The sequence below is a fragment of the Dendropsophus ebraccatus genome, chromosome 10, assembly GCF_027789765.1.
Source record: "Dendropsophus ebraccatus isolate aDenEbr1 chromosome 10, aDenEbr1.pat, whole genome shotgun sequence".
NCBI classification, from domain to species: Eukaryota; Metazoa; Chordata; class Amphibia; order Anura; family Hylidae; genus Dendropsophus; species Dendropsophus ebraccatus.
This window is the reverse complement of record NC_091463.1, coordinates 433,539-456,868: the sequence shown is the minus strand read 5'-3', so window position 1 is coordinate 456,868 and position 23,330 is coordinate 433,539. Positions and strand designations below refer to the sequence as shown.

At 58.2% G+C, this 23,330-nt stretch overlaps 1 protein-coding gene across 1 annotated transcript in view; it reads right to left on the bottom strand.

The window, feature by feature from the left end:
- DAB2IP (DAB2 interacting protein) overlaps window positions 1-23,330 on the bottom strand; it is a 215,140-nt gene that overhangs the window by 3,820 nt on the left and 187,990 nt on the right. Inside the window, 4 exon segments of the mRNA XM_069986386.1 lie at window positions 9,836-9,882; window positions 9,884-9,986; window positions 9,988-10,040; window positions 15,411-15,551. Of these exon segments, the coding sequence (XP_069842487.1) occupies window positions 9,836-9,882; window positions 9,884-9,986; window positions 9,988-10,040; window positions 15,411-15,551 (344 nt within the window).

The following is a 23,330-nucleotide window of genomic DNA, read 5'->3' as shown; positions in this document are numbered from 1 at the left end:
TAGCCCCCCCCCCCCGTGTATACAGTGCACACATAGCCCCCCGTGTATATACAGTGCACACATAGCCCCCCGTTTTTATACAGTGCACACATAGCCCCCGTGTATATACAGTGCACACATAGCCCCCCGTTGTATATACAGTGCACACATAGCCCCCCGTGTATATACAGTGCGCACATAGCACCCCGTGTATACAGTGCACACATAGCCCCCCGTGTATATATAGTGCGCACATAGTCCCCGTGTATATACAGTGCACACATAGCCCCCCGTATATACAGTGCACACATAGCCCCCCGTGTATATACAGTGCACACATAGCCCCCCGTATATACAGTGCACACATAGCCCCCCGTGTATATACAGTGCGCACATAGCCCCCGTGTATATACAGTGCACACATAGCACCCCGTGTATATACAGTACGCACATAGCCCCCGTGTATACAGTGCACACATAGCCCCCCGTGTATATACAGTGCGCACATAGCCCCCCGTGTATATACAGTGCGCACATAGCCCCCCGTGTATATACAGTGCGCACATAGCCCCCCGTGTATATACAGTGCACACATAGCCCCCCGTGTATATACAGTACGCACATATAGCCCCCCGTGTATATATAGTGCGCACATAGCCCCCCGTATATACAGTGCGCACTAGCCCCCTGTGTATATACAGTGCGCACTATAGCCCCCGTGTATATACAGTGCACACATAGCCCCCGTGTATATACAGTACGCACATAGCCCCCCGTATATACAGTGCGCACATAGCCCCCCGTGTATATACAGTGCACACATAGCCCCCCGTGTATATACAGTGCACACATAGCCCCCCCCGTGTATACAGTGCACACATAGCCCCCTGTGTATATACAGTGCACACATAGCCCCCCGTGTATACAGTGCACACATAGCCCCCTGTGTATATACAGTGCACACATAGCCCCCCGTGTATACAGTGCGCACATAGCCCCCCGTGTATACAGTGCGCACATAGCCCCCCGTGTATACAGTGCACACATAGCCCCCCGTGTATATACAGTGCGCACATAGCCCCCCCGTGTATACAGTGCACACATAGCCCCCCGTGTATATACAGTGCGCACATAGCCCCCCCCGTGTATACAGTGCACACATAGCCCCCGTGTATATACAGTGCACACATAGCCCCCCGTGTATATACAGTGCACATAGCCCCCGTGTATATACAGTGCACACATAGCCCCCCGTGTATATACAGTGCACACATAGCCCCCGTGTATATACAGTGCACACATATCCCCCCGTGTATATACAGTGCACACATAGCCCCCCGTGTATATACAGTGCACACATATCCCCCCGTGTATATACAGTGCACACATAGCCCCCCGTGTATATACAGTGCGCACATAGCACCCCGTGTATATACAGTGCGCACATAGCCCCCCGTGTATATACAGTGCACACATAGCCCCCCGTGTATATACAGTGCGCACATAGCCCCCCGTGTATATACAGTGCGCACATAGCACCCCGTGTATATACAGTGCGCACATAGCCCCCCCGTGTAATATACAGTGCACACATAGCCCCCCGTGTATATACAGTGCGCACATAGCCCCCCGTGTATATACAGTGCGCACATAGCCCCCCGTGTATACAGTGCACACATAGCCCCCCGTGTATATACAGTGCGCACATAGCCCCCCGTGTATATACAGTGCGCACATAGCCCCCGTGTATATACAGTGCGCACATAGCCCCCCGTGTATATACAGTGCACACATAGCCCCCCGTATATACAGTGCGCACATAGCCCCCCGTGTATATACAGTGCGCACATAGCCCCCCCGCCGTGTATATACAGTGGCGCACATAGCCCCCCGTGTATACAGTACGCACATAGCCCCCCCGTGTATATACAGTGCACACATAGCCCCCCGTGTATATACAGTGCACACATAGCCCCCCTTGTATATACAGTGCACACATAGCCCCCCGTGTATATACAGTGCACACATAGCCCCCGTGTATATACAGTGCGCACATAGCCCCCCGTGTATATACAGTGCGCACATAGCCCCCCCGTGTATATACAGTGCGTACATAGCCCCCCGTGTATACAGTACGCACATAGCCCCCCGTGTATATACAGTGCACACATAGCCCCCCGTGTATATACAGTGCACACATAGCCCCCCGTGTATACAGTGCACACATAGCCCCCCCGTGTATATACAGTGCGCACATAGCCCCCGTGTATATACAGTGCGCACATAGCCCCCCGTGTATATACAGTGCGTACATAGCCCCCCGTGTATACAGTACGCACATAGCCCCCCGTGTATATACAGTGCACACATAGCCCCCCGTGTATATACAGTACGCACATAGCCCCCCGTGTATATACAGTGCGCACATAGCCCCCCGTGTATATACAGTGCGCACATAGCCCCCCCCGTGTATACAGTGCGCACATAGCCCCCCGTATATACAGTGCACACATAGCCCCCCGTGTATATACAGTGCACACATAGCCCCCCGTGTATACAGTGCGCACATAGCCCCCCGTGTATACAGTACGCACATAGCCCCCCCGTGTATATACAGTGCGCACATAGCCCCCCGTATATACAGTACGCACATAGCCCCCCCGTGTATATACAGTGCACACATAGCCCCCCGTGTATATACAGTGTGCACATAGCCCCCCGTATATACAAAGCGCACATAGCCCCCCCGTATATACAGTGCGCACATAGCCCCCCGTGTATACAGTGCGCACATAGACCCCCCGTGTATACAGTGCGCACATAGCCCCCCCCGTGTATACAGTGCACACATAGCCCCCCGTGTATATACAGTGCGCACATAGCCCCCGTGTATACAGTGCGCACATAGCCCCCCCGTGTATACAGTGCGCAACATAGCCCCCCGTGTATACAGTGCGCACATAGCCCCCCGTGTATACAGTGCGCACATAGCCCCCCGTGTATACAGTGCGCACATAGCCCCCCGTGTATATACAGTACGCACATAGCCCCCCGTGTATATATAGTGCGCACATAGCCCTCCGTATATACAGTGCACACATAGCCCCCTGTGTATATACAGTGCACACATAGCCCCCCGTGTATATACAGTGCACACATAGCCCCCCGTGTATATACAGTACGCACATAGCCCCCCGTGTATATATAGTGCGCACATAGCCCCCCGTATATACAGTGCGCACATAGCCCCCCGTGTATATACAGTGCGCACATAGCCCCCCCCGTATATACAGTGCACACATAGCTCCCCCGTGTATATACAGTACGCACATAGCCCCCCGTGTATACAGTGCACACATAGCCCCCCCCCCGTGTATATACAGTGCGCACATAGCCCCCCGTGTATATACAGTGCACACATAGCCCCCCGTGTATATACAGTACGCACATAGCCCCCCGTGTATACAGTGCACACATAGCCCCCCCCCCCGTGTATATACAGTGCGCACATAGCCCCCCGTGTATATACAGTGCACACATAGCCCCCCGTGTATATACAGTACGCACATAGCCCCCGTGTATATACAGTGCGCACATAGCCCCCCCGTATATACAGTACGCACATAGCCCCCCCGTGTATATACAGTGCACACATAGCCCCCCGTGTATATACAGTGCGCACATAGCCCCCCGTATATACAGTGCGCACATAGCCCCCCGTATATACAGTGCGCACATAGCCCCCCGTGTATATACAGTGCACACATAGCCCCCCGTGTATATACAGTGCGCACATAGCCCCCCGTGTATACAGTGCGCACATAGCCCCCCCCGTGTATACAGTGCGCACATAGCCCCCCGTGTATATACAGTGCGCACATAGCCCCCCGTGTATACAGTGCGCACATAGCCCCCCGTGTATACAGTGCGCACATAGCCCCCCGTGTATACAGTGCGCACATAGCCCCCCGTGTATACAGTGCGCACATAGCCCCCCGTGTATACAGTGCGCACATAGCCCCCCGTGTATACAGTGCGCACATAGCCCCCCGTGTATACAGTGCGCACATAGCCCCCCGTGTATACAGTACGCACATAGCCCCCCGTGTATACAGTACGCACATAAGCCCCCCGTGTATATACAGGACGCACATAGCCCCCCCATGTATATACAGTGCGCACATAGCCCCCCCGTATATATACAGTACGCACATAGCCCCCGTGTATATACAGTGCGCACGATAGCCCCCCGTATATATACAGTACGCACATAGCCCCCCGTGTATACAGTACGCACATAGCCCCCCGTGTATATACAGTGCACACATAGCCCCCCGTGTATATACAGTGCGCACATAGCACCCCGTGTATATACAGTGCGCACATAGCCCCCCGTGTATATACAGTACGCACATAGCCCCCCGTGTATACAGTACGCACATAGCCCCCCGTGTATACAGTACGCACATAGCCCCCCGTGTATATACAGTACGCACATAGCCCCCCGTGTATATACAGTACGCACATAGCCCCCGTGTATACAGTGCACACATAGCCCCCCCGTGTATATACAGTACGCACATAGCCCCCGTGTATATATAGTTGCGCACATAGCCCCCCGTATATACAGTGCGCACATAGCCCCCCGTGTATATACAGTGCACACATAGCCCCCCGTGTATATACAGTGCACACATAGCCCCCCCGTGTATATACAGTGCGCACATAGCCCCCGTGTATATACAGTGCACACATAGCCCCCCCCGTGTATATACAGTGCACACATAGCCCCCCGTGTATATACAGTGCGCACATAGCCCCCCGTGTATATACAGTGCACACATAGCCCCCCGTGTATATACAGTACGCACATAGCCCCCCGTGTATATACAGTGCGCACATAGCCCCCCCCCCGTGTATATACAGTACGCACATAGCCCCCCGTGTATACAGTGCACACATAGCCCCCCTTGTATATACAGTGCACACATAGCCCCCCGTGTATATACAGTGCACACATAGCCCCCCGTGTATACAGTACGCACATAGCCCCCCGTGTATACAGTGCACACATAGCCCCCCCGTGTATATACAGTGCGCACATAGCCCCCCCCCCGTGTATATACAGTGCACACATAGCCCCCCGTGTATACAGTGCACACATAGCCCCCCGTGTATACAGTGCACACATAGCCCCCCGTGTATACAGTGCACACATAGCCCCCCCCCGTGTATATACAGTGCACACATAGCCCCCCGTGTATACAGTGCACACATAGCCCCCCGTGTATACAGTGCACACATAGCCCCCCGTGTATACAGTGCACACATAGCCCCCCCGTGTATACAGTGCGCACATAGCCCCCGTGTATATAATAGTGCACACATAGCCCCCCGTGTATATACAGTGCACACATAGCCCCCCCCCGTGTATATACAGTGCGCACATAGCCCCCCGTGTATATACAGTGCACACATAGCCCCCCGTGTATATACAGTGCGCACATAGCCCCCCCCGTGTATATACAGTACGCACATAGCCCCCCGTGTATACAGTGCACACATAGCCCCCCGTGTATACAGTGCACACATAGCCCCCCCGTGTATACAGTACGCACATAGCCCCCCGTGTATACAGTGCGCACATAGCCCCCCGTGTATACAGTACGCACATAGCCCCCCGTGTATACAGTGCACACATAGCCCCCCGTGTATATACAGTACGCACATAGCCCCCGTGTATACAGTGCCCACATAGCCCCCCGTGTATATACAGTACGCACATAGCCCCCCCGTGTATACAGTGCGCACATAGCCCCCCGTGTATACAGTGCACACATAGCCCCCCGTGTATACAGTGCACACATAGCCCCCCGTGTATATACAGTGCGCACATAGCCCCCCGTGTATATACAGTGCGCACATAGCCCCCGTGTATACAGTGCACATAGCCCCCGTGTATATACAGTGCACACATAGCACCCCGTGTATATACAGTGCGCACATAGCCCCCCGTGTATATACAGTGCGCACATAGCCCCCCGTGTATATACAGTGCGCACATAGCCCCCCCGTGTATATACAGTGCACACATAGCCCCCCGTGTATATACAGTGCGCACATAGCCCCCCCGTGTATATACAGTGCGCACATAGCCCCCCGTGTATACAGTGCGCACATAGCCCCCCCGTGTATATACAGTGCACACATAGCCCCCCGTGTATATACAGTGCACACATAGCCCCCCGTATATACAGTGCACACATAGCCCCCCCCCCGTGTATATACAGTGCACACATAGCCCCCCGTGTATATATAGTGCACACATAGCCCCCCGTATATACAGTGCACACATAGCCCCCCCCCCCCCGTGTATATACAGTGCACACATAGCCCCCCGTATATACAGTGCACACATAGCCCCCCCCCGTGTATATACAGTGCACACATAGCCCCCCGTATATACAGTGCACACATAGACCCCCCCCCGTGTATATACAGTGCGCACATAGCCCCCCGTGTATATACAGTGCACAACATAGCCCCCCCGTGTATATACAGTGCGCACATAGCCCCCCGTGTACTACAGTGCACACATAGCCCCCCCGTGTTATACAGTGCACACATAGCCCCCTGTGTATATACAGTGCGCACATAGCCCCCCGTGTATATACAGTGCGCACATAGCCCCCCCGTGTATATACAGTGCGCACATAGCCCCCCCGTGTATATACAGTGCACACATAGCCCCCCGTGTATATACAGTGCGCACATAGCCCCCCCGTGTATATACAGTGCGCACATAGCCCCCCGTGTATATACAGTGCGCACATAGCCCCCCCGTGTATACAGTGCGCACATAGCCCCCCCCGGTGTATACAGTGCACACATAGCCCCCCGTGTATATACAGTGCACACATAGCCCCCCGTGTATACCAGTGCGCACATAGCCCCCCGTGTATATACAGTGCACACATAGCCCCCGTGTATATACAGTGCGCACATAGCCCCCCCGTGTATATAGTACGCACATAGCCCCCAGTGTATATACAGTACGCACATAGCCCCCCGTGTATACAGTGCGCACATAGCCCCCCGTGTATATACAGTGCACACATAGCCCCCCGTGTATACAGTGCGCACATAGCCCCCCCGTGTATATACAGTGCGCACATAGCCCCCCCGTGTATATACAGTGCGCACATAGCCCCCCGTGTATACAGTGCGCACATAGCCCCCCGTGTATATACAGTGCGCACATAGCCCCCCCGGTATACAGGTGCACACATTAGCCCCCCGTGTATATACAGTGCACACATAGCCCCCCCGTGTATATACAGTACGCACATAGCCCCCCCGTGTATACAGTGCACACATAGCCCCCCCGTGTATACAGTGCACACATAGCCCCCCCGTGGTATACAGTGCGCAACATAGCACCCCGTGTATATATAGTGCACACATAGCCCCCCGTGTAATATACAGTGCGCAACATAGCCCCCCGTGTATATACAGTGCGCACATAGCCCCGCGTGTATATACAGTGCACACATAGCCCCCCGTTGTATACAGTGCACACATAGCCCCCCGTGTATATACAGTGCGCACATAGCCCCCCGTGTATACAGTGCACACATAGCCCCCCGTGTATATACAGTGCACACATAGCCCCCCGTGTATATACAGTGCGCACATAGCCCCCCGTGTATATACAGTGCGCACATAGCCCCCCCGTGTATATACAGTGCGCACATAGCCCCCCCGTGTATATACAGTGCACACATAGCCCCCCTGTGTATACAGTGCGCACATAGCCCCCCCGTGTATATACAGTGCGCACATAGCCCCCCCGTGTATACAGTGCGCACATAGCACCCCGTGTATATATAGTGCACACATAGCCCCCCGTGTATATACAGTGCACACATAGCCCCCCGTGTATATACAGTGCGCACATAGCCCCCCGTGTATATACAGTGCACACATAGCCCCCCGTGTATATACAGTGCACACATAGCCCCCCGTGTATATACAGTGCGCACATAGCCCCCCGTGTATATACAGTGCACACATAGCCCCCCGTGTATATACAGTACGCACATAGCCCCCCGTGTATATACAGTGCGCACATAGCCCCCCGTGTATATACAGTACGCACATAGCCCCCCGTGTATACAGTGCACACATAGCCCCACGTGTATACAGTGCACACATAGCCCCCCCGTGTATACAGTGCACACATAGCCCCCCCGTGTATACAGTGCGCACATAGCCCCCCGTGTATATACAGTGCACACATAGCCCCCCGTGTATACAGTACGCACATAGCCCCCCGTGTATACAGTACGCACATAGCCCCCCGTATATACAGTGCACACATAGCCCCCCGTGTATACAGTGCACACATAGCCCCCCGGGTATACAGTGCACACATAGCCCCCCCGTGTATACAGTACGCACATAGCCCCCCGTGTATACAGTGCGCACATAGCCCCCCGTGTATACAGTACGCACATAGCCCCCCGTGTATATACAGTGCACACATAGCCCCCCGTGTATACAGTGCACACATAGCCCCCCGTGTATATACAGTGCACACATAGCCCCCCGTGTATATACAGTGCGCACATAGCCCCCCGTGTATATACAGTGCGCACATAGCCCCCCGTGTATATACAGTGCGCACATAGCCCCCCGTGTATACAGTGCACACATAGCCCCCCGTGTATATACAGTACGCACATAGCCCCCCCGTGTATACAGTGCGCACATAGCCCCCCGTGTATACAGTGCACACATAGCCCCCCGTGTATATACAGTGCGCACATAGCCCCCCGTATATACAGTACGCACATAGCCCCCCGTGTATATACAGTGCGCACATAGCCCCCCGTGTATATACAGTACGCACATAGCCCCCCGTGTATATACAGTGCACACATAGCCCCCCGTGTATATACAGTGCACACATAGCCCCCCGTGTATATACAGTGCGCACATAGCCCCCCCTGTGTATACAGTGCACACATAGCCCCCCGTGTATATACAGTGCACACATAGCCCCCCGTGTATATACAGTGCACACATAGCCCCCCGTGTATATACAGTGCGCACATAGCCCCCCGTGTATATACAGTGCGCACATAGCCCCCCCGTGTATATACAGTGCACACATAGCCCCCCATGTATACAGTGCACACATAGCCCCCCCGTGTATATACAGTACACACATAGCCCCCCGTGTATATACAGTGCACACATAGCCCCCCCCGTGTATACAGTGCGCACATAGCCCCCCGTGTATACAGTGCACACATAGCCCCCCGTGTATACAGTGCACACATAGCCCCCCGTGTATACAGTGCACACATAGCCCCCCGTGTATACAGTGCACACATAGCCCCCCCCGTGTATATACAGTGCACACATAGCCCCCCGTGTATACAGTGCGCACATAGCCCTCCCGTGTATATACAGTGCGCACATAGCCCCCCCGTGTATACAGTGCACACATAGCCCCCCCCGTGTATATACAGTGCGCACATAGCCCCCCGTGTATATACAGTGCGCACATAGCCCCCCGTGTATATACAGTGCACACATAGCCCCCCGTGTATACAGTACGCACATAGCCCCCCGTGTATATAGTACGCACATAGCCCCCCCATGTATATACAGTGCGCACATAGCCCCCCGTGTATACAGTACGCACATAGCCCCCCCGTGTATACAGTGCGCACATAGCGCCCCCTCTCTCCGGAGGGATAGTGGTGGGGATGGGAACCCTCCTGCACCTGTGCGCACCCCGGAGATGATGAGATGTCTGTGCAGTCAGTGAGTCATGTGCCCCCTCTACCTGCTTATGATCCCCTTCATCTGCATCTCCTTGTCCTCCTGCTGCCAGCCGCAGCAGCCTCTCCTCGCTCTCCTCCAGCCGGGCCTGGTACTCCAGCAGGATCTTCTGCGTCTGCTCGTCTTGGCTCTTGCAGCGGCTCTCGTACTCTCCAGCTTCTGTTGGACAGTCGCAGCTTATCCTGCAGCACAATCATCTCCTGCTGATACTGCGGGAAAGACCGGGCTTAGTCAGGCCCTATAGATACATCATTCCCTGTATATTCCCTCTCCTCCCATAGGGGGCGACAATCAGCGACACCTGACAGAGCCCGACGTGTCAGCAGCCAATGCACCTACATCTCAGGTACTGCCCGGACCCTGCCTGTCTGAGCGGGATCACAAATGGAGGGCTGGTGGGGGTACAGTGTGTGCGGGGGGGGGGGGGGGGGGTACAGTGTGTGCGGGGGGGGGGGGGTACAGTGTGTGCGGGGGAAGGGGTACAGTGTGTGCGGGGGGGAGTACAGTGTGGGTGCGGGGGGGGTACAGTGTGTGCGGGGGGGGGTACAGTGTGTGCGGGGGGGGGGGGTACAGTGTGTGCGGGGGGGAGTACAGTGTGTGCGGGGGGGGTACAGTGTGTGCGGGGGGGGGGGTACAGTGTGTGCAGGGGGGGGTACAGTGTGTGCGGGGGAAGGGGTACAGTGTGTGCGGGGGGGAGTACAGTGTGTGCGGGGGGGGGTACAGTGTGTGCGGGGGGGGGGGGGGGGGGTACAGTGTGTGGGGGGGGGGTACAGTGTGTGCGGGGGGGGGGGGGGGGGGTACAGTGTGTGCGGGGGTGGAGTACAGTGTGTGCGGGGGGGGGGGGGGGTGTACAGTGTGTGCGGGGGGGAGTACAGTGTGTGCGGGGGGGGGGGGGTACAGTGTGTGCGGGGGGGGGTACAGTGTGTGCAGGGGGGGGGGGGGTACAGTGGTGTGCGGGGGGGAGTACAGTGTGTGCGGGGGGGGGGTACAGTGTGTGCGGGGGAAGGGGTACAGTGTGTGCGGGGGGGAGTACAGTGTGTGCGGGGGGGTACAGTGTGTGCGGGGGGGGGGGGGTACAGTGTGTGCGGGGGGGAGTACAGTGTGTGCGGGGGGGGGGGGTACAGTGTGTGCGGGGGGGAGTACAGTGTGTGCGGGGGGGGGGGGGGTACAGTGTGTGCTGGGGGGGGTAACAGTGTGTGCGTGGGGGGTAACAGTGTGGTGCGGGGGGGAGTACAGGTGTGTGGCCGGGGGGGGGGGGTAAGTGTGTGCGGGGGGGGGGTAAAGTGTGGGCGGGGGGGAGTACAGTGGTGGGCGGGGGGGGGGGTACAGTGTGTGCGGGGGGGAGTACAGTGTTGTGCCGGGGGGGGAGTACAGTGTGTGCGGGGGGGGTACAGTGTGGTGCGGGGGGGGGGGTACAGTGGGTGCGCCGGGGGGGGGGTAACAGTGTGGTGCGGAGTGTTGGGGGGTACAGTTGTGTGCGGGGGGGGGGGGTACAGTGTGTGCGGGGGGGGGGTACAGTGGTGTGGCGGGGGGGGTACAGTGTGTGGCGGGGGGGAGTCAGTGTGGTGCGGGGGGGGGGTACAGTGTGTGCGGGGGGGGTACAGTGTGTGCGGGGGGGGTACAGTGTGTGCGGGGGGGGGGTACAGTGTGTGCGGGGGGGGGGTACAGTGTTGTGCGGGGGGGGGCTTAAGTGTGTGCGGGGGGGGGGGGATACAGTGTGTGCGGTGATAGCGTTCTGTGTGGAGTACAGTGGTGAGGCTAGCCAGGTCTGTGTGGGGTGAGGCTAGCCAGGTCGTGTGGGAGTACAGGGTGAGGCTAGCCATGCTGGTGTGGGGGTGAGGCTAGCCAGGTCTGTGTGGGGAGTACAGTGGGTGAGGCTAGCAGGTCTGTTGTGGGAGTACAGTGGTGAGGCTAGCCAGGTCTGTGTGGGAGTACAGTGGTGAGGCTAGCCATGTCTGTGTGGGAGTACAGTGGTGAGGCTAGCCAGGTCTGTGTGGGAGTACAGTGGTGAGGCTAGCCATGTCTGTGTGGGAGTACAGTGGTGAGGCTAGCCATGTCTGTGTGGGAGTACAATGGTGAGGCTAGCCATGTCTGTGTGGGAGTACAGTGGTGAGGCTAGCCAGGTCTGTGTGGGAGTACAGTGGTGCGGCTAGCTAGCAGGGTCTGTGTGGGAGTACAGTGGTGAGGCTAGCCATGTCTGTGTGGGAGTACAGTGGTGAGGCTAGCCAGGTCTGTGTGGGAGTACAGTGGTGAGGCTAGCCAGGTCTGTGTGGGAGTACAGTGGTGAGGCTAGCCATGTCTGTGTGGGGTGAGGCTAGCCAGGTCTGTGTGGGAGTACAGTGGTGAGGCTAGCCAGGTCTGTGTGGGAGTACAGTGGTGAGGCTAGCCATGTCTGTGTGGGAGTACAGTGGTGAGGCTAGCCAGGTCTGTGTGGGAGTACAGTGGTGAGGCTAGTCAGGTCTGTGTGGGAGTACAGTGGTGAGCCTAGCCAGGTCTGTGTGGGAGTACAGTGGTGAGCCTAGCCAGGTCTGTGTGGGAGTACAGTGGTGAGGCTAGCCAGGTCTGTGTGGGGTGAGGCTAGCCAGGTCTGTGTGGTCTCTGATTTGGCAGATATTCTCTCTGCAGACAGTCCAGGGGAGTTGAGGTTAGTAAGACTAGAAGGTAGACGCCCCCTCCTTTTCATGGCCACATCTGGTACTGCAGCTCAGCCATAGTCACATGAAGAGCAGGGGACATCCCAGGCAGCAGGACCCCGCCAGCTCCCAATAACAGAGCCCCACAGAGAGTCAACATTCACAGCCGCAGAAATAACTCCTTGCTGAAACCCTCTGTGCTGCAGCATGCCACCCTCATGAGACACACACATGGCACCAAGCTAAAGAAGCCACGACAGCCCAGAATAATGCAGACAAGAAATGATGAAGATGATGATAGCGCCACAGCGGGACTACACTGACTAGAGAAGAGGGCGCTGTGTGAGGGATGGCACCACCATGGCTGGGCACTGTGTGCACTATGGCTGGGGGCTGGTACGGGGGGTGCACTATGGCTGGGGGCCGGTATGGGGGTGCACTATGGCTGGGGGCCGGTACGTGGGTGCACTGTGGCTGGGGGCCGGTACGTGGGTGCACTGTGGCTGGGGGCCGGTTCGGGGGGTGCACTGTGGCTGGGGGCCGGTATGGGGGTGCACTATGGCTGGGGGCCGGTATGGGGGGTGCACTATGGCTGGGGGCCAGTATGGGGGGTGCACTATGGCTGGGGGCCGGTATGGGGGTGCACTATAGCTGGGGGCCGGTTCGGGGGGTGCACTATGGCTGGGGGCCGGTACGTGGGTGCACTGTGGCTGGGGGCCGGTACGGGGCTGCACTGTGGCTGGGGGCCGGTTCGGGGGGTGCACTGTGGCTGGGGGCCGGTATGGGGATGCACTATGGCTGGGGGCCGGTTCGGGGGGTGCACTACGGCTGGGGGCCGGTTCAGGGGGTGCACTATGGCTGGGGGCCGGTTCAGGGGGTGCACTATGGCTGGGGGCCGGTATGGGGGTGCACTATGGCTGGGGGCCGGTTCGGGGGGTGCACTGTGGCTGGGGGCCGGTTCGGGGGGTGCACTGTGGCTGGGGGCCGGTATGGGGGTGCACTATGGCTGGGGGCCGGTTCGGGGGGTGCACTACGGCTGGGTGGCCGGTTCAGGGGGTGCACTATGGCTGGGGGCCGGTTCAGGGGGTGCCTATGGCTGGGGGCCGTATGGGGGTGCACTATGGCTGGGGGCCGTTTCGGGCGGTGCACTATGGCTGGGGGCCGGTATGGGGGGTGCACTATGGCTGGGGGCCGGTATGGGGGTGCACTATGGCTGGGGGCCGGTAATGGGGGGTGCACTATGGCTGGGGGCCGGTTCGGGCGGTGCACTATGGCTGGGGGCCGGTATGGGGGGTGCACTATGGCTGGGGGCCGGTATGGGGGGTGCACTATGGCTGGGGGCCGGTATGGGGGTGCACTATAGCTGGGGGCCGGTTCGGGGGGTGCACTATGGCTGGGGGCCGGTTCAGGGGGTGCACTATGGCTGGGGGCCGGTTCAGGGGGTGCACTATGGCTGGGGGCCGGTTCGGGGGGTGCACTATGGCTGGGGGCCGGTAAGGGGGTGCACTATGGCTGGGGGCCGGTTCGGGGGGTGCACTATGGCTGGGGGCCGGTATGGGGGTGCACTATGGCTGGGGGGCCGGTTCGGGCGGTGCACTATGGCTGGGGGCCGGTATGGGGGGTGCACTATGGCTGGGGGCCGGTATGGGGGGTGCACTATGGCTGGGGGCCGGTATGGGGGGTGCACTATGGCTGGGGGGCCGGTATGGGGGGTGCACTATGGCTGGGGGCCGGTTCGGGCGGTGCACTATGGCTGGGGGCCGGTATGGGGGGTGCACTATGGCTGGGGGCCGGTTCGGGCGGTGCACTATGGCTGGGGGCCGGTATGGGGGTGCACTATGGCTGGGGGCCGGTTCGGGGGGTGCACTATGGCTGGGGGCCGGTATGGGGGTGCACTATGGCTGGGGGCCGGTTCGGGCGGTGCACTATGGCTGGGGGCCGGTATGGGGGGTGCACTATGGCTGGGGGCCGGTATGGGGGTGCACTATGGCTGGGGGCCGGTATGGGGGGTGCACTATGGCTGGGGGCCGGTATGGGGGGTGCACTATGGCTGGGGGCCGGTTCGGGCGGTGCACTATGGCTGGGGGCCAGTATGGGGGGTGCACTATGGCTGGGGGCCGGTTCGGGGGGTGCACTATGGCTGGGGGCCGGTATGGGGGTGCACTATGGCTGGGGGCCGGTATGGGGTGGTGCACTATGGCTGGGGGCCGGTTCAGGGGGTGCACTATGGCTGGGGGCCGGTATGGGGGTGCACTATGGCTGGGGGCCGTATGGGGGGTGCACTATGGCTGGGGGCCGGTTCAGGGGGTGCACTATGGCTGGGGGCCGGTTCGGGCGGTGCACTATGGCTGGGGGCCGGTATGGGGGGTGCACTATGGCTGGGGGCCGGTTATGGGGGTGCACTATGGCTGGGGGCCGGTATGGGGGTGCACTATGGCTGGGGGCCGTTATCGGGGGTGCACTATGGCTGGGGGCCGGTATGGGGGGTGCACTATGGCTGGGGGCCGGTATGGGGGTGCACTATGGCTGGGGCCGGTATGGGGGTGCACTATGGCTGGGGGCCGGTATGGGGGGTACACTATGGCTGGGGGCCGGTATGGGGGTGCACTATGGCTGGGGGCCGGTTGGGGCGGTGCACTATGGCTGGGGGCCGGTATGGGGGGTGCACTATGGCTGGGGGCCGGTATGGGGGGTGCACTATGGCTGGGGGCCGGTATGGGGGTGCACTATGGCTGGGGGCCGGTATGGGGGGTGCACTATGGCTGGGGGCCGGTATGGGGGGTGCACTATTGCTGGGGGCCGGTATGGGGGGTGCACTATGGCTGGGGGCCGGTATGGGGGTGCACTATGGCTGGGGGCCGTTATGGGGGTGCACTATGGCTGGGGGCCGGTATCGGGGGTGGCTGGGGGCCGGCTCGGGGGGTCCCTCCTCGGGTCACATGTTACCTTGTCTGCTTGGCTCATGTCTTCCTTACTCCTGCTCTTATCCCTGTGCTCAGAGCCTTCATCTTCTAATAGCTGCATATTCATATTCAGCAGCCAAGCAGCTGTGCGGTCCAGGGCATTGGGGTTCACGGGTGAGGGGGCCTAGAACAGAACATACAGCCGTAACAAAACCATGAGGGAGAAAATGGATGAGACTGGCAGCAAATGAAAGATGGATTGTGAGCAGCTACACCGGGCCCGCACCGTCACCGGCCTGAGCAGCTACACCGGGCCCGCACCGTCACCGGCCTGAGCAGCTACACCGGGCCCGCACCGTCACCGGCCTGAGCAGCTACACCGGGCCCGCACCGTCACCGGCCTGAGCAGCTACACCGGGCCCGCACCGTCACCGGCCTGAGCAGCTACACCGGGCCCGCACCGTCACCGGCCTGAGCAGCTACACCGGGCCCGCACCGTCACCGGCCTGAGCAGCTACACCGGGCCCGCACCGTCACGGCCCTGAGCAAGCTACACCGGGCCCGCACCGTCACCGGCCTGAGCAGCTACACCGGGCCCGCACCGTCACGGCCTGAGCAGCTACACCGGGCCCGCACCGTCACCGGCCTGAGCAGCTACACCGGGCCCCGCACCGTCACCGGCCTGAGCAGCTACACGGGCCCGCACCGTCACCGGCCTGAGCAGCTACACCGGGCCCGCACCTGTCACCGGCCTGAGCAGCTACACCGGGGCCCGCACCGTCACCGGACTGAGCAGCTACACGGGCCCGCACCGTCACCGGCACTGAGCAGCTACACGGGCCCGCACCGTCACCGGCCTGAGCAGCTACACCGGGCCCGCACCGTCACCGGCCTGAGCAGCTACACCGGGCCCGCACCGTCACCGGCCTGAGCAGCTACACCGGGCCCGCACCGTCACCGGCCTGAGCAGCTACACCGGGCCCGCACCGTCACCGTCTGAGCAGCTACACCGGCCCGCACCGTCACCGGCCTGAGCAGCTACACCGGGCCCGCACCGTCACCGGCCTGAGCAAGCTACACCGGGCCCGCACCGTCACCGGCCTGAGCAGCTACACCGGGCCCGCACCGTCACCGGCCTGAGCTGCTACACCGGGCCCGCACCGTCATCCGGCCTGAGGCTGCTACGCACGGGCCCGCACCGTCACCCGGCCTGAGCAGCTACACCGGGCCCCAGCAAAGTGCACTCGGCTCTGAGCAAGCTTACATCCGGGCCCGGCACCGTCAACCCGGCCTGAGCTGTCACACGGGCCCGCACCGTCACCGGCCTGAGCAGCTACACCGGGCCCGCACCATCACCGGGCCCTGAGCAGCTACATCGGGACACCGCACCGTCACCGGGCCTGGAAGCAGCTACACACTCGGGGCCCGCACCGTCACCGGCCTGAGCTGCTACACCGGGCCCGCACCGTCACCGGCCTTAGCAGCTACACCGGGCCCGCACCGTCACCGGCCTGAGCAGCTACACCGGGCCCGCACTGCCACCGGCCTGAGCAGCTACATCGGGCCCGCACCGTCACCGGCCTGAGCTGCTACATCGGGCCCGCACCGTCACCGGCCTGAGCTGCTACACCGGGCCCGCACCGTCACCGGCCTAAGCTGCTACACCGGGCCCGCACCGTCACCGGCCTGAGCAGCTACACCGGGCCCGCACCGTCACCGGCCTGAGCAGCTACATCGGGCCCGCACCGTCACCGGCCTGAGCTGCTACACCAGGCCCGCACCGTCACCGGCCTCAGCTGCTACACCGGGCCCGCACCGTCACCGGCCTGAGCTGCTACACCAGGCCCGCACCGTCACCGGCCTCAGCTGCTACACCGGGCCCGCACCGTCACCGGCCTGAGCAGCTACACCGGGCCCGCACCGTCACCGGCCTGAGCAGCTACTCCTTTACTGAAGGTGAGAAGCAAATACACAATGGACATGGTCTAAACACAATGGCGCCCCTAATGGCCATAGCTCAAAGCTGCATCTGAAAACAACGATGGACAGGTGGCAACACTGTAGCGACATAGCTGCGGCTAGTGGGACGCAAGCATTGGGCCCGATGTATCACCGCGCCATACCTGGGTCTCTGCACTGGTGGGACATCTGGGGGTGTAATATGCTGCGGCACAGATTACCGCCACACCTGGGTCTCTGCACTGGTGGGACATCTGGGGGTGTAATATGCTGCGGCACAGATTACCGCCACACCTGCGTCTCTGCACTGGTGGGACATCTGGGGGTGTAATATACTGCGGCACAGATTACCGCCACACCTGGGTCTCTGCACTGGTGGGACATCTGGGGGTGTAATATGCTGCGGCACAGATTACCGCCACACCTGCGTCTCTGCACTGGTGGGACATCTGGGGGTGTAATATGCTGCGGCACAGATTACCGCCACACTCTCGCTCTTGTCTGCGCTCTGTGCATCACTCACTGTTCTGTCACACACCATGTCTCACTCATTAAAGGGGTTCTCATTCATCTTTACATATAGCGCTCGGGCTGCATAGAAAATACCTAACCCCTACTCACACTCCCCAAAGTCCATCTAAACTGAGACCACACCCTAAATAATCACCTGCCCTCATTACCTGTATAATAATTACCTGTCCTCATTACCTGTATAATAATCACCTGCCCTCATCACCTGTATAATAATCACCTGTCCTCATTACCTGTATAATAATCACCTGCCCTCATTACCTTTATAATAATCACCTGCCCTCATCACCTGTATAATAATCACCTGCCCTCATTACCTGTATAATAATCACCTGCCCTCATCACCTGTATAATAATCACCTGCCCTCATTACCTGTATAATAATCACCTGCCCTCATCACCTGTATAATAATCACCTGTCCTCATTACCTGTATAATAATCACCTGCCCTCATCACCTGTATAATTACTTGTCCTCATTACCTGTATAATAATCACCTGTCCTCATTACCTGTATAATAATCACCTGCCCTCATCACCTGTATAATAATCACCTGTCCTCATCACCTGTATAATAATCACCTGCCCTCATCACCTGTATAATAATCACCTGTCCTCATCACCTGTATAATAATCACCTGCCCTCATTACCTGTATAATAATCACCTGCCCTCATCACCTGTATAATAATCACCTGTCCTCATTACCTGTATAATAATCACCTGCCCTCATCACCTGTATAATTACTTGTCCTCATTACCTGTATAATAATCACCTGTCCTCATTACCTGTATAATAATCACCTGCCCTCATCACCTGTATAATAATCACCTGTCCTCATCACCTGTATAATAATCACCTGCCCTCATCACCTGTATAATAATCACCTGCCCTCATCACCTGTATAATAATCACCTGCCCTCATTACCTGTATAATAATCACCTGCCCTCATCACCTGTATAATAAACACCTGTCCTCATTACCTGTATAATAATCACCTGCCCTCATTACCTGTATAATAAACACCTGTCCTCATTACCTGTATAATAATCACCTGCCCTCATCACCTGTATAATAATCACCTGTCCTCATTACCTGTATAATAATCACCTGCCCTCATCACCTGTATAATTACTTGTCCTCATTACCTGTATAATAATCACCTGTCCTCATTACCTGTATAATAATCACCTGCCCTCATCACCTGTATAATAATCACCTGTCCTCATCACCTGTATAATAATCACCTGCCCTCATCACCTGTATAATAATCACCTGTCCTCATCACCTGTATAATAATCACCTGCCCTCATTACCTGTATAATAATCACCTGCCCTCATCACCTGTATAATAAACACCTGTCCTCATTACCTGTATAATAATCACCTGCCCTCATCACCTGTATAATAAACACCTGTCCTCATTACCTGTATAATAATCACCTGCCCTCATTACCTGTATAATAATCACCTGTACTCACACTCATCACACTGCAACCTCTCCACCATGGCCGAGACTGTAATTGCGGACGTGTGAATAGGGCCTTATTGTATTTCCCATGTGTGGTTGTGTCCAGGGCTGTGATCTGTGACCCTAGTGCTGACCGGAATCCATCCATAGACACACCAATAAAACCCTACAGGATCCGCAACCCAGAGTATTATTAACCACACTGCCGATAAGCTGCCAGTCCGCATAGTCTCCTGCTCCCTATCTGCCAGTCCGCATAGTCTCCTGCTCCCTATCTGCCAGTCCGCATAGTCTCCTGCTCCCTATCTGCCAGTCCGCATAGTCTCCTGCTCCCTATCTGCCAGTCCGCATAGTCTCCTGCTCCCTATCTGCCAGTCCGCATAGTCTCCTGCTCCCTATCTGCCAGTCCGCATAGTCTCCTGCTCCCTATCTGCCAGTCCGCATAGTCTCCTGCTCCCTATCTGCCAGTCCGCATAGTCTCCTGCTCCCTATCTGCCAGTCCACATAGTCTCCTGCTCCCTATCTGCCAGTCCACATAGTCTCCTGCTCCCTCTGTGCCAGTCCACATAGTCTCCTGCTCCCTATCTGCCAGTCCGCATAGTCTCCTGCTCCCTATCTGCCAGTCCGCATAGTCTCCTGCTCCCTATCTGCCAGTCCGCATAGTCTCCTGCTCCCTATCTGCCAGTCCGCATAGTCTCCTGCTCCCTCTGTGCCAGTCCGCATAGTCTCCTGCTCCCTATCTGCCAGTCCGCATAGTCTCCTGCTCCCTATCTGCCAGTCCGCATAGTCTCCTGCTCCCTATCTGCAGTCCACATAGTCTCCTGCTCCCTATCTGCCAGTCCGCATAGTCTCCTGCTCCCTATCTGCCAGTCCGCATAGTCTCCTGCTCCCTATCTGCCAGTCCGCATAGTCTCCTGCTCCCTATCGCCAGTCCGCATAGTCTCCTGCTCCCTATCTGCCAGTCCACATAGTCTCCTGCCTCCCTATCTGCCAGTCCGCATAGTCTCCTGCTCCCTATCTGCAGTCGCATAGTCTCCTGCTCCCTCTGTGCCAGTCCACATAGTCTCCTGCTCCCTATCTGCCAGTCCGCATAGTCTCCTGCTCCCTATCTGCCAGTCCGCATAGTCTCCTGCTCCCTATCTGCCAGTCCACATAGTCTCCTGCTCCCTATCTGCCAGTCCGCATAGTCTCCTGCTCCCTATCTGCCAGTCCGCATAGTCTCCTGCTCCCTATCTGCCAGTCCGCATAGTCTCCTGCTCCCTATCTGCCAGTCCGCATAGTCTCCTGCTCCCTATCTGCCAGTCCGCATAGTCTCCTGCTCCCTATCTGCCAGTCCACATAGTCTCCTGCTCCCTATCTGCCAGTCCGCATAGTCTCCTGCTCCCTATCTGCCAGTCCACATAGTCTCCTGCTCCCTCTGTGCCAGTCCGCATAGTCTCCTGCTCCCTATCTGCCAGTCCGCATAGTCTCCTGCTCCCTCTGTGCCAGTCCACATAGTCTCCTGCTCCCTCTGTGCCAGTCCGCATAGTCTCCTGCTCCCTATCTGCCAGTCCGCATAGTCTCCTGCTCCCTATCTGCCAGTCCACATAGTCTCCTGCTCCCTATCTGCCAGTCCGCATAGTCTCCTGCTCCCTCTGTGCCAGTCCGCATAGTCTCCTGCTCCCTATCTGCCAGTCCACATAGTCTCCTGCTCCCTATCTGCCAGTCCGCATAGTCTCCTGCTCCCTATCTGCCAGTCCGCATAGTCTCCTGCTCCCTATCTGCCAGTCCGCATAGTCTCCTGCTCCCTATCTGCCAGTCCACATAGTCTCCTGCTCCCTATCTGCCAGTCCGCATAGTCTCCTGCTCCCTCTGTGCCAGTCCGCATAGTCTCCTGCTCCCTCTGTGCCAGTCCGCATAGTCTCCTGCTCCCTATCTGCCAGTCCGCATAGTCTCCTGCTCCCTATCTGCCAGTCCGCATAGTCTCCTGCTCCCTCTGTGCCAGTCCGCATAGTCTCCTGCTCCCTATCTGCCAGTCCGCATAGTCCCTGCTCCCTATCTGCCAGTCCGCATAGTCTCCTGCTCCCTCTCTGCCAGTCCGCATAGTCTCCTGCTCCCTATCTGCCAGTCCACATAGTCTCCTGCTCCCTATCTGCCAGTCCGCATAGTCTCCTGCTCCCTATCTGCCAGTCCGCATAGTCTCCTGCTCCCTATCTGCCAGTCCGCATAGTCTCCTGCTCCCTATCTGCCAGTCCGCATAGTCTCCTGCTCCCTATCTGCCAGTCCGCATAGTCTCCTGCTCCCTATCTGCCAGTCCGCATAGTCTCCTGCTCCCTCTGTGCCAGTCCGCATAGTCTCCTGCTCCCTATCTGCCAGTCCACATAGTCTCCTGCTCCCTATCTGCCAGTCCGCATAGTCTCCTGCTCCCTCTGTGCCAGTCCGCATAGTCTCCTGCTCCCTATCTGCCAGTCCGCATAGTCTCCTGCTCCCTCTGTGCCAGTCCGCATAGTCTCCTGCTCCCTCTGTGCCAGTCCGCATAGTCTCCTGCTCCCTATCTGCCAGTCCGCATAGTCTCCTGCTCCCTCTGTGCCAGTCCGCATAGTCTCCTGCTCCCTATCTGCCAGTCCACATAGTCTCCCTGCCTCCCTATCTGCCAGTCCGCATAGTCTCCTGCTCCCTATCTGCCAGTCCGCATAGTCTCCTGCTCCCTATCTGCCAGTCCACATAGTCTCCTGCTCCCTATCTGCCAGTCCGCATAGTCTCCTGCTCCCTATCTGCCAGTCCGCATAGTCTCCTGCTCCCTATCTGCCAGTCCGCATAGTCTCCTGCTCCCTATCTGCCAGTCCGCATAGTCTCCTGCTCCCTATCTGCCAGTCCGCATAGTCTCCTGCTCCCTCTGTGCCAGTCCACATAGTCTCCTGCTCCCTATCTGCCAGTCCACATAGTCTCCTGCTCCCTCTGTGCCAGTCCGCATAGTCTCCTGCTCCCTATCTGCCAGTCCGCATAGTCTCCTGCTCCCTATCTGCCAGTCCACATAGTCTCCTGCTCCCTATCTGCCAGTCCACATAGTCTCCTGCTCCCTATCTGCCAGTCCGCATAGTCTCCTGCTCCCTCTGTGCCAGTCCGCATAGTCTCCTGCTCCCTATCTGCCAGTCCGCATAGTCTCCTGCTCCCTCTGTGCCAGTCCGCATAGTCTCCTGCTCCCTATCTGCCAGTCCGCATAGTCTCCTGCTCCCTATCTGCCAGTCCGCATAGTCTCCTGCTCCCTATCTGCCAGTCCGCATAGTCTCCTGCTCCCTCTGTGCCAGTCCGCATAGTCTCCTGCTCCCTATCTGCCAGTCCGCATAGTCTCCTGCTCCCTCTGTGCCAGTCCACATAGTCTCCTGCTCCCTATCTGCCAGTCCACATAGTCTCCTGCTCCCTCTGTGCCAGTCCGCATAGTCTCCTGCTCCCTATCTGCCAGTCCGCATAGTCTCCTGCTCCCTCTGTGCCAGTCCGCATAGTCTCCTGCTCCCTATCTGCCAGTCCGCATAGTCTCCTGCTCCCTATCTGCCAGTCTGCATAGTCTCCTGCTCCCTATCTGCCAGTCCGCATAGTCTCCTGCTCCCTATCTGCCAGTCCGCATAGTCTCCTGCTCCCTATCTGCCAGTCCACATAGTCTCCTGCTCCCTCTGTGCCAGTCCGCATAGTCTCCTGCTCCCTATCTGCCAGTCCGCATAGTCTCCTGCTCCCTATCTGCCAGTCCGCATAGTCTCCTGCTCCCTATCTGCCAGTCCACATAGTCTCCTGCTCCCTATCTACCAGTCCACATAGTCTCCTGCTCCCTATCTGCCAGTCCGCATAGTCTCCTGCTCCCTATCTGCCAGTCCACATAGTCTCCTGCTCCCTATCTGCCAGTCCGCATAGTCTCCTGCTCCCTATCTGCCAGTCCACATAGTCTCCTGCTCCCTATCTGCCAGTCCGCATAGTCTCCTGCTCCCTATCTGCCAGTCCGCATAGTCTCCTGCTCCCTATCTGCCAGTC